The 12,093-nt window shown below is 55.4% G+C and overlaps 1 protein-coding gene across 2 annotated transcripts in view; it reads left to right on the forward strand.

Moving 5' to 3' along the window:
- The window catches only part of ZSWIM4 (zinc finger SWIM-type containing 4), a 37,757-nt gene extending 29,221 nt beyond the window's left edge, over positions 1 to 8,536 (forward strand). The window contains exons 12-14 of one of the 2 annotated variants that reach the window (XM_025369255.1): positions 1,849 to 2,012; positions 5,023 to 5,104; positions 6,496 to 8,536. In XM_025369255.1, the coding sequence (XP_025225040.1) occupies positions 1,849 to 2,012; positions 5,023 to 5,104; positions 6,496 to 7,355 (1,106 nt within the window). In that variant the 3' untranslated portion in view covers positions 7,356 to 8,536. The remainder of the gene's footprint in view (positions 1 to 1,848; positions 2,013 to 5,022; positions 5,105 to 6,495) is intronic. The other variant, XM_025369257.1, reaches the window with a different exon arrangement.
- The last annotated feature ends 3,557 nt before the right edge of the window (positions 8,537 to 12,093 follow it).

Below are 12,093 nucleotides of genomic sequence, written 5' to 3' on the forward strand. Positions count from 1 at the left end.
CTGGGGATGTAGCAGGTGGCAAAACTGTCCCAGATCCCCTGCCCTGTGGAATGACATTCTAGTGGGGAGAAGCAAGTGATGCAGTAAATGAGACAGGAACAAATACCATGGAGTGGAATAAAACAGGTGAACATTTAAGCAGAGACTGGAAGGTGAGGTGGAGCCATGCAGGTAGCTGGTGTCTTAGCTCAGGCTGGCGTAACAAAACACCAGAGACTGCGTGACTTCAACAACAAAAATTTATTTTCTCACATTTCTGGAGGCTAGAAGTCTAAGATCACTACGTCAGTATGGCTAGTTCCTGGTGAGGGCTCTCTTCCCAGCTTACAGACGGCTGCCTTCTTGCTGTGTTGAGAGTTGGGGGGAGTGGAGGGGTGAGTAGAGAGGAAAGTGAGAGAGAGGAGGTGGGGAGAGAGAGAGAGGGACAAAGAGATAGTAGGAGGGGGACAGAGAGAGGAGTCAGGTAACAGAGAGGAGAGAGAGAAGAAAGAGAAGAGGGAGAGAGGAGAGACCGAGAGGGAAAGTTAAATTTCTCCAGTGTATCTTCTTCTAAGGTCACTAACCCTCTCATGAGTACCTGAACTTCATGACCTCATCCAAACCTCATTATTGGCTGAGCACGGTAGCTCATGCCTGTAATCCCAGCACTTTAGGAGGCTGAGGCAGGCAAATCACTTGATGCCGGGAGTTCGAGACCAGCAAATCACTTGAGGCCAGGAGTTCAAGAACAGCCTGGCCAATATGGTGAAACCCCATCTCTACTAAAAATGCAAAAATTAGCCAGGCACAGTGGCACACACGTGTAATCCCAGCACTTTGGGAGGCCAAGGCAGGGGGATCACCTGAGGTCAGGAGTTCAAGACCAGCCTGGCCAATGTGGTGAAACCCTGTGTCTACTAAAAATACGAAAATTAGCTGGGCGGGGTGGCAGGCACCTGTAATCTCAGCTACTTGGGAGGCTGAGGCAGGACAATCGCATGAACCCGGGAGACAGAGGTTGCAGTGAGCCGAGACTGCACCACTGCACTCCGAGACTGCACCACTGCACTCCAGCCTGGACAACAAGAGCAAAACTCCATCTCAAAATAATAATAAAAGCTAACATTTGAGCAGCTCCTTGCCATGTTAAGGCCTTGCCAAGTATGGGCCCACCACCACCCTGTGAGGGGGGTTCCATTGCCTGAGTGTTACCCATTTTACAGATGGGGCAGCCAGGGCACAGAGAGGTAAAGTGACTTACTCAGGGTCACACAGCTAGTGGGTGGCAGGACCAGAATTCGAACCCTGGCATTCTGGGTGTGCACCCGATGCCTTTGAGATGAGGGAGAGGTCCACAGGATCCCTAGGTGGCTTTCTTTTCTTTTTTCTTTTTTTTTTTGAGATGGATATCGCTCTGTCACCCAGGCTGGAGTGCAGTGGTGCGATATCAGCTCACTGCAGGCTGTGCCTCCCGGGTTCAAGCGATTCTCGTGCCTCAGCCTCCCAAGTAGCTGGGATTACAGGCGCCCGCCGCCATGCCCAGCTAATTTTTGTACACGGGGTTTTGCCATGTTGGCCAGGCTGGTCTCGAACTCTTGACCTAGTGATCCACCCACCTAGGCCTCCCAAAGTGATGGGATTACAGGTGTGAGCAGCCACTGTGCCCTGCCCCTAGGTGGCTTTCTGTAACAGGAAAGGGCCACAGAGGAGATAATTGGCAAGGACTGGGGGCGCTGAGGTCTGAATACATATCCCTCTACACTCACTTGTGTCCCTGGGTGGAAGGATCTGTGTGAACAGGTCGGGTGGTTGTCAAAGGCTAGTGCTGGGGTGTATCTGACGGTGTCCTGTGTCCCTCCCTTCACCCAGGAGACCCCAAGTGGCTACACGCGGTACTGGGCTCCATCCAGCAGAACATCCACTCTCCCGCCCTGCTCTTCAAGCTGGCGCAAGACGCCTGCAAGACAGCCACCCCGGTCAGCGCCCCACCAGACACCACGCTGCTGGGCATCGCACTGGAGCTGGGGCTGCAGGTGAGGGCTGTCAGGTGGATGCGGGAGGGCGATGCTGGCTTGGGGCCAGGATTGATTGTGAGCTGCGCCTCCGGGGGCATGGGCTGCTAGTGAGCCACTTCGCTGGGGACCCCGCTTTTGCCCGAGCTGTTCCTCAGGGGTGGGGCCTGAGCGAGAGCCACTCCCTTGGGGCGGGGACTGTGAGTGAGCCACACCTCTGAGGGCGTGGCATGAGTGGGCCACTGCCTTGGGGGCGTGGCATGAGTGAGCCACTCCCCTGGGAGTGGGGACTAGATGAATCGGTGTCTCTGGGGATGGGGTCTGCATGTGGGCCACACCTCTGCAGGTGGGGCCTGACTGTCAACCTCACCTTTGGGGGCAGGGCCACAGAAGGGCAAGGTCTGTAAGGCCTGGGAGTGTGGGAATGGGGTCCCCATTGGGGTGAAGCCTATGAATTATTAATAGAATCCGCCTATGGAGGAGACTGAGTTCTAGGGGAGAGTTGTCACTGGAGCAGAGAGGCAAGCCAGCGGATGGATAGCAAGCGAAGTCTGGGGTTGGGGCCTGGGAGTAATGTGCTATTGGTTAAGGATCATGGGTGGGTGGGTTTGAAGCCGAGGGTGGGACAGAGCCTACCAATAAGGAGCTGCCTTGGGGGCGGGGCCTGAGGAGGATTGCCCATCTATGGAAAGGGATTCACCACTGAGAGGCTGGCCCAGGGTAAGGTCCTGAAGATGAGACACCAACTCTTGGGGTGGGGTCTGTGGTTGAAAGTCCTGTATGCGGCAGGGTGTGGTGGCCCACACCTGTAATCCCAGCACTTTGGGAGGCCGAGGCGGGCAGATCACGAGGCCAGGAGTTCGAGACCAGCCTGGCCAACATGATGAAACCCCATCTCTACTAAAAACACAAAAATTAGCCAAGCGTGGTGGCACGTGCCTGTAATCCCAGCTACTCGGGTTGAGGCAGGAGAATCGCTTGAACCCGGAAGGCAGAGGTTGGAGTGAGCCGAAATCACACCACTGCACTCCAGCCTGAAGGACAGAGCAAGACTCTGTCTCATGAAAAAAAAAAAAAAAAGTCCTGTATGCAGGGCCTGCAGCTGAGTGTCTGGGTCATCCCCAGGGGCCAAACAAAGGGTGGTACTGCAAGGGCAAATCTTGGGTGCAGCTTGCTGGAAAGAAGTCGTCCGTAGGGTATGGGTCCCATGGGACCTGGAGGAGGGCGGAGACTGCAGGAATAGACAGGTAAGAGACCTGTGGGGGTGGGGCCTCAGAGGGTGGCAGAAGTTCACTAAGAAGATAAGGAATAGGGCCGGGCACAGTGGCTCACACCTGTAATCCCAGCATTTTGAGAGGCCAAGATGGGAGGATTGCTTGGGGCCAGGAGTTTGAGATTGGCCTGGAAAACATAGTGAGACCCCTGTCTCTGAAAAAAAAACTTTAGGGCCGGGCACGGTGGCTCACGCCTGTAATCCCAGCACTTTGGGAGGCCGAGGCAGGCAGATCACAAGGTCAGGAGATAGAGACCGTCCTGGCTAAAATTAGCCGGACGTGGTGGCGGGCGCCTGTAGTCCCAGCTACTCGGGAGGCTGAGGCCGGAGAATGGCGTGAACCCGGGAGGTGGAGCTTGCAGTGAGCCGAGATCGCGCCACTGCACTCTAGCCTGGGCGACAAGCAAGACTCCGTCTCAAAAAAAAAAAAAAAACTTTAAAAATTAGCCAGATGTGATGGTGCACCCCTATAGTCCCAGCTCCTCAGGAGGCTGAGGCAGGAGGATTGCCTGAGGCCAGGAATTTGAGGCTGCAGCAGTGAGCTATGATCACAACACTGCACCCCAGGTTACAGAGCAAGAAGACCCCAACTCTAAAAGAAAAAGCAGAAAAGAAAAAAGAAATTGGGACCAGGTGCTGTGACTCGCACCTGTAACCTGTAATCCCAGCACTTTGGGAGGCTGAGGTGGATCGCTTGAGGCCAGGAGTTCAAGACCAGCCTGGCCAACACAGTGAAAACCCATCTCTACCAAAAATTAGCCGCGGGTGGTTGTGGGCGCCTGTAATTCCAGCTACTTGGGAGGCTGAGGCAGGAGAATCACATGAAGCCAGGAGGTGTAGGTTACAGTGAGCCGAGAGACCACAACTGCACTCCAGCCTGGGTGACAGAGTGAGACCCTCAAAAAGAAAAAAAAGGAAGCCGGGCACGGTGGCTCATGCCTGTCATCCCAGTACTTTGGGAGGTTAAGGCGGCAGATCACGAGGTCAGGAGATCGAGACCACCCTGGCTAACACGGTGAAACCCCGTCTCTACTAAAAGAAATACAAAAAATGAGCTGGGTGTGGTGGCAGGTGCCTGTAGTCCCAGCTACTCAGGAGGCTGAGGTAGGAGGAATGGCCTGAACCTGGGAGGCAGAGCACGCAGTGAGACAAGATCGAACCACTGCACTCCAGCCTGGGTGACAGAGCAAGACTCCATCTCAAAAAGGAAAAAAAAAAAAGGCCAGGCGCAGTGGCTCACTCCTGCAATCCCAGCACTTTGGGAGGCTGACACCGGCGTATCACAAGGTCAGGAGATTGAGACTATCCTGGCTAACACGGTGAAACCCCATCTCTACTAAAAGTATAAAAATTAGCTGAGCATGGTGGCAGGCGCCTGTAATCCCAGCTACTTGGGAGGCTGAGGCAGGAGAATTGTTTGAACTTGGGAGGCGGAGGTTGTAGTGAGCCAAGATTGCGTCACTGCACTCCAGTCTGGGTGACAGAGCAAGATTCCATCTCACAAAACAAACAAACCATCTCAAAAAACAAACAAACAAAAACAAAAAAAGCAAAACAACAATCCTGTGAGACAGATACTATTTTATCTCCATTTTCTAAGTAAGGAAACTGATGCCTAGAGAGTTGAGATCACTTACCCAGGTTCATTGGATCAGCTTTAACCTCCAAGTGTTTCTGGGGTCCTCCATCTCCCAATGCCCCTCCATAGGCCAGCCCAAGACTCCGGCTAACCCCCTTCTCCCCACCCCTACCCTGCAGGTGATGCGGATGACTCTGAACATAATGACCTGGCGGCGGAGGGAGATGGTGCGCTGGCTGGTCAGCTGTGCCACAGAGATTGGTGAGAGCCCCTAAGGGGACCTGCAACCCACCTCGCTGTTCTGGTTCTGCAGAGGGCACTGAGAGAACCAGACAGACAAGAAAGAGAGAAGCAGCTGGGCACGGTGGCTCACGCCTGTAATCCCAGCACTTTGGGAGGCCAAAGCGCGAGGATCACTTGAGCCCAGGAGTTCAAGAGCAGCTTGGGTAACATAGTGATATCCCATCTCTACAAAAAATTAAAAATTAGGTGGGCATGGTGGCACGTGCCTATAGTTCCACCTGCTTGGGAGGCTGAGGCAGGAGGATCGCTTGAGCCCAGGAGATCAACGCTACAGTTAGCCATGATTGTGCCACTGCACTCCAGCCTGTGTGACAGAGGAAAACCCCCTCTGGGGGAAAAAAAAAGAGAGAGAGAAGCAAGCCAGGCATGGTGGCACACACCTATAGTCCCAACTATCGGGGGGGCTGAGGTGGGAAAATCACTTGAGCCCAGGAGATTGAGGCTGCAGTGAGCTGTGACTGTGCCACTGCACTCCAGCCTGAGTGGCAGGGTGAGACCCTGTCTCTAAAAAATTGTTTAATAAAAGTAAAGAGGGCCGGGCGCCGTGGCTTACGCCTGTAATCCTAGCACTTTAGGAGGCCGAGGCGGGTGGATCACTTGAGGTCAGGAGTTCGAGACCAGCCTGGCCAACATGGCAAAACCCCATCTCTACTAAAAATGCAAACATTAGCCAGGTGTGGTGATATGTGCCTGTAATACCAGCTACTCGGGAGGCTGAGGCAGGAGAATTTCTGGAACCCAGGAGACGGAGGTTGCAGTGAGCCAAGAAATCGCTGCTGCACTCCAGCCTGGGTGACAGAGCAAGACTCCATCTCAGAACGGGCATATCACAAGGTCAGGGGATCAAGACCATCCTGGCTAACACGGTGAAACCCCGTCTCTACTAAAAATACCAACAAATTAGCTGGGCATGGTGGCCGGTGCCTGTAGTCCCAGCTACTCAGGAGGTTGAGGCAAGAGAATGGCTTGAACCCGGGAGGGGGAGTTTGCAGTGAGCCGAGATCGCGCCACTGCACTCCAGCCTGGGCAACAGAGGGAGACTCCACCTCAAAAAAAAAAATAAATAAAAAAAGGAAAGAGAAGTAGAGACTCTTCCCGGATTCCAGCCTGTGCTCAGGGCTTGGCCAGGAGGGAATGGCTGGCCAGCCGATGGAGCTGGACAAAGCTTAGCCTTCTACACAGGTCATTTCCACCTGGTCCAGCTGCACCCTGGTGATTTGGAAAGGAAGTTTCTGTTCAGCATGGTGTGGAGGTGGAAGTGGAGGTGACCCTGTCATGGTTAACCCACGCATACATAGACATGTCTCTGCCCCCTCTTCTGACGGATTTCCCCCCTCACCTCCCACCAGGCCCGCAAGCCCTGATGAATATCATGCAGAACTGGTATTCCCTATTCACACCGGTGGAGGCGGCCACCATCGTAGCAGTGACGGGCACCACACACGCCACTCTGCTGCGACTGCAGCTGGACACACCCCGGAGGGAGGAGCTCTGGGCCTGCGCCCGCACCCTGGCCTTGCAGTGCGCCATGAAGGACCCTCAGAACTGCGCTTTGCCTGCCCTGACCCTGTGTGAGAAGAACCACTCGGCCTTCGAAGCGGCCTACCAGATCGTGCTGGACGCGGCGGCCGGCGGCCTGGGCCACGCCCACCTCTTCACTGTGGCCCGCTATATGGAGCACCGCGGGCTGCCGCTCCGGGCCTACAAGCTGGCGACGCTGGCCCTGGCGCAGCTCAGCATTGCCTTCAACCAGGACAGCCACCCTGCCGTCAACGACGTGCTTTGGGCCTGCTCGCTCAGCCACTCCCTGGGCCGGCACGAGCTCTCTGCCATCGTCCCCCTCATCATCCGCAGCATCCACTGTGCCCCAATGCTGTCCGATATTCTGCGCCGCTGGACTCTCTCGGCGCCCGGCCTGGGCCCCTTAGGGGCACGCCGGGCCACCAAGCCACTGGGTGCTGACCGGGCGCCGCTCTGCCAGCTCCTGGATGCGGCAGTCACCGCCTACATCACCACCAGCCACTCGCGCCTCACGCACATCAGCCCGCGGCACTATGGGGACTTCATTGAATTCCTGGGCAAGGCCCGGGAGACCTTCCTGCTGGCGCCCGACGGGCACCTCCAGTTCGCACAGTTCTTGGAGAACCTCAAACAGACCTACAAGGGCAAGAAGAAACTCATGCTTTTGGTGCGGGAGCGTTTTGGTTGAGGGGCAGTGAGGTGCGTGGGAGTGGGGATCCCCCTCGCCCCTGCGTCCCCCACCCTTGCTCTCCAATTAGGCCCACGTGGCATTTCAGTATTATTAAGTCAGGGAAGGAGCCCGGCTGGAGACGGGGGGGGCAGGGGAAGGGGCATCCTGCCACGTGTGTGCCTGGGAGTGTGTGAGCAAGTGTGCAGGACTCCAGAAGCAGAAGCCATACTGTCACCCAGAAGCTTAGAAGGGGTGTGTCCTTGGGCTGCTGGTATGACCCCACTTTGGGCCCCCCAAAAGCAATAGAGAAACTCCCCTTACCCAGACTGGCTTGGGCTCCAGGAGGGAAGCTGGGAGGCAGGACTTTCCAGAAATCAGCCCTCTAAATCCATGTAGCACATTTTCCCCCAACCCCACCCTGGGTGGCCAGGGGTCCTCCCCCAGCCCTTACTCCTCAGGGCCCCCCGTTATGCCACCTCCAAAGTGGCTGCCCAGCCCGGACCAATGGCTCACCCCCACTGAAGGAAATGAAGAGGCCTCAGGCCTCAGCCTCATACCTCACCCCCTTATCCTCCTGTGTGGCCAGGACCCCCATTTCCTTGGGCACTCGGGTCCCAGGGTAGGCTAAGGGTTAGGGAAGTCATCCCTGCCCTCTCCTCTCACCTGCTAGTCACTGGACGTACAACTCAGGAACTGAGCGAGGCTCACACTGCCCCTCCCAACCTGGGGTGGGGGGACACAGATGAGAGAGAGCCAGAGACCCCACCCCCGATCGGGAAAGGAAAGAGACCTGCATCTTGGCGTTTTTCTGGCTCTCTTTTCACCCTTTCTCCTCCTGTCTTTCTGCTTCGCCCCTTCATCTTACTCTGTTTTCATTTTTCCTGGCACTTACCTGCCTTTCTCTCTGCACCTAAGTCCCTACTGCCGTCTCTCTTTGGCCATCTTTCCTTTCCCCCACCTTGACCCAGGGAGGAGAAGGGAGAACATCACCCCCACCTCCGTCACCCCCACATCTCCCTTCTTGTATATTAAGGACAAAAGATCACATCATTTTGTAACTTTTTTTCTATTTATTGAACAGTGTATTATATGTCCTTTTTTTTTTTTTTTTTTAAGACTGAACAGAGCTTTTTCTTTTTAATTTTGAGACTGGGGTGTGTCTCCAGAGCCACTCACACCCGCAACCCCATTTCCTCCACCAAAAAAAAAAAAAAAAAAGGCCTCATTTCTGGGTGCAGCATCAAGCAAGGGGTGGGATGGGAGCGACTGCTGGCTTCATTCCATGGTACTTACGTAAATATTTCTCTTTTTATTGTCTTGCTCTGTTGCCCAGGCTGGAGTGCAGTAGCACGATCTGGGCTCACTCCAACCTTCTGCCTCCCAGGTTCAAGCGATTCTCCTGCCTTAGCCTCCGGAGTAGCTGGGATTACAGGCATGTGCCACCACACCCCGCTAATTTTTGTATTTTTAGTAGAGACGGGGTTTCGCCATATTGGCTAGGCTGGTCTCGAACACCTGAACTCAGGTGATCTGCCCTCCTCAGCCTCCCAAAGTGCTGGGATTACAAGCGTAAGCCACCGCGCCCGGCCTTATGTAAATATTTCAAAACAGGGATGGACAGCTCACCATGAGGGAGCACAGGGCCGAATGCGTTACCGCTGTCATTTAATTGTCACCACAGCCCTATGAGTTGGTAGGATTATCTTTTCCATTTTACAGATGAGAAAACTGAGGTTGCAAAGTGGAAAGAAAAGGCACCCAGCGGCTGGGTGTGGTGGCTTACGCCTGTAATCCCAGCACTTTGGGAGGCCAAGGCGGGCGGATCACGAGGTCAGGAGATCGAGACCATCCTGGCTAACGGTGAAACCCCGTCTCTACTAAAAATACCAAAAAAAATTAGCTGGGCATGGTGGCGGGCGCCTGTAGTCCCAGCTACTCGGGAGGCTGAGGCAGGAGAATGGCGTGAATCCAGGAGGCGGAGCTTGCAGTGAGCCGAGATCGCGCCACTGCACTTCAGCCTGGGCGACAGAGCGAGACTCCGTATCAAAAAAAAAAAAAAAAAAAAAGGCACCAGCTAGGACGTTTGATTTAGGACCTGGTTGCAGCCACTGACCCCTTCCCACCCCTGGCTGCAGGGCCCTTGAGCCCCTGGGAAGGGTCAAGATGAGGGTGGGGAGCGCCCTGGCTCCAGACGCCAATATTGGGGGTTCTTGTCTCCAAATTGCTGAGCATGGGAGGCTGTGGCAAGTGTTGGGTGCAGCTGGATGTGGAAGACACCCCGAGTTTAGACTCGACCTCGGTGGGCGGGGCGCTGGCCAAGAGAAGAAAAACGGAGTGGGCGTGGTCGGCGCGTGGACGCTCGCCAGGGGACGTGGCCAGGGCGTGTCTGGGATCTTGCACCACTGAAGAGGCTCCAAATCGCCAAATAGAGTGAGGGATCCAAGGAACGTCGAGAAAGCCCGTGGTTGTGTAAAGTCCCTGGCTCCCCGAGAAGCAGTTTCCTCGGGGCCTTCCTCTCTTTTGGACGAATGGAAGTACTGTGTCTGGATCACTGTCAGAGCCGGGGCAGGAGAGGACAGAGGCTTCCCGGAGTGGCGGGGCCAGCCGCTAGAAGGCGGAGCCCACAGTCGGGGGCGGGACTTTGGCGGCGCTGGGCACGGGGATTGGCTTTTGGCACCGCCCCTCCGCTCGAGTGGACCAATCGGAGACGGCCCCACCTCCTGCCCCGCCGCGCGTAATCCCGCAGGTATGTGCGTGCGGACCCGGGACTGTCCCGCGCGCTCCGTGGCGCCGCCTGGAGGTCTGGGACGATGGAGGTGGGTGGAGAGCCCGGAGTGCACCCCCTTGTGGTCCCTGCCGCCTTTGGATCTGGGGGACTCTTTACTGTGCCCCTCAGGTGTCACTCACCCACGAATGTTCCCATGTACCTAGGGCATCACGCAGGTCCCAGCCACATCCAAATGTCCCCCTTAAGAACTGGGGTTTCCTTCATGTCATCCCTCAAACCCAAGTTCCCCCCCCAGCATTCTCAGATACCAGGCACCCCAAATCTTCCCCTGAGGCCCGAGTAATCCCGTAGGTCCAAGTTGCCCCCAAATGTCCCTAGCTCAAGACCCTCAAATCCCAGTTATCGCCACATGTCACCCCTCAGGCCCAGCGTTTCCCTCAGGGTCACCCCACCACCACCACTTCAGATCAGCTTCCATCCTCCCTTGATCAGCGATGTGAAAATCTCTCCAGTCTAGGGTTTCCCTCATGGTCACCCCACAATCCAGGACACCCCCAAGGTCACCTTTCCAAGCACGGGGCACCCTGCTGCTGTCCTCAGAGCAAGTGGGGTAGGGATGGGCAGGCAGGAGCCCAGAGTGCCAAGCCAATCAAAAGCTGAAGCCAATCAAAAGCTGAAAGCGATGGGAGGCAGGAGTGAATCACAGACCAGACCTTCAGGAATGAAGTCAGGGCAACTTTTATTTACTTGAACAACAGACATGACACACAGCACGATCTCTCCTCTCCATCCCATCCCAAGCAAGCTTCTGTCCACGCCTACCTAGGGTGGGGAAAAGGACAACGGCCTAGCCCCGATGACCTGGCGGACTTCATTGTGCCTCCTCAGTCCCATCCAGAAAAAAGCCTCCTCCCATCTGATTTCAAGGTAATGGAGAGAGGCCAGGCATGGTGGCTCACACCTGTAATTCCGGCGTGTTGGGAGGCAAAGGTGGGAGGATGGCTTGTGGCCAGGAGTTCCAGAACAGCCTGGGCAACATAGTGAGACCCATCCCCCCGCATCTCTACAAAAAATTTAAAACACTTAGCCAGGTGCGGTGGTGCATTACCTGTAGTCCCAGCTACGGGGAGGCTAAGGCAGGAGGATCACTTGTGCCCTGGCATTCAAGGTTGCAATGAGCTATGATCACACCAGCCTGGCCTAGATGGTGAAACCCCGTCTCTACTAAAAATACAAAGATCAGCCGGGCATGGTGGTGGGCACCTGTAAGCCCAGCTACTCATGAGGCTGAGGCAGGAGAATCGCTTGAACCCAGGAGGCGGAGGTTGCAGTGAGGCAAGATCACGCCACTGTACTTCAAGCCTGAGCAACAGAGTGAGACTCCATCTCAGAAACAAACAAAAAAAGGCCGGGCACGGTGGCTCACCCCTGTAATACCAGCACTTTGGGAGGCTAAGATGAGCGGATTGCTTGAGATCAGGAGTTCAAGACCAGCCTGGGTAACATGGCAAAATCCTGTCTCTACAAAACATAAAAAAAATTGGCCAGGCGCAGTGGCTCACGCCTGTAATCCCAACAGTTTGGAAGGCTGAGGCGGGCAGATCACCTGAGGTCAGGAGTTCGAGACCAGCCTGGCCAACATGGTGAAACTCCGTCTCTACTAAAAATACAAAAATTAGCCAGGCATGGTGGCAGGCACCTGTAATCCCAGCTGCTCAGGAGGCTGAGGCAGGAGAATCGCTTGAACCCAGGAGGCAGAGGTTGCAGTGAGCTGAGACGTGCAATGGCACTCCAGCCTGGCAGACAGAGCGAGACTTTGTCTCCCAAAAAAAAAAAACAAAACAAAAAAACAGAGTCCTAACTCTTCCCTGCCCTGAGAATCCCAAGGCAGGGAGGATCAGCTATTCCCAGCTTAGTTCCCAGCGCCCCAGGACTAAGCAGACCCGCTTTTGTGTCCCTTCTGGGTCCACATGGACCTTGTTCCATGCCCTACATGTGGGGTGGGTGTCACTGCTCCTCCCCGCAAGT

Source organism: Theropithecus gelada, chromosome 19 (genome assembly GCF_003255815.1).
Source record: "Theropithecus gelada isolate Dixy chromosome 19, Tgel_1.0, whole genome shotgun sequence".
NCBI lineage: Eukaryota > Metazoa > Chordata > Mammalia > Primates > Cercopithecidae > Theropithecus > Theropithecus gelada.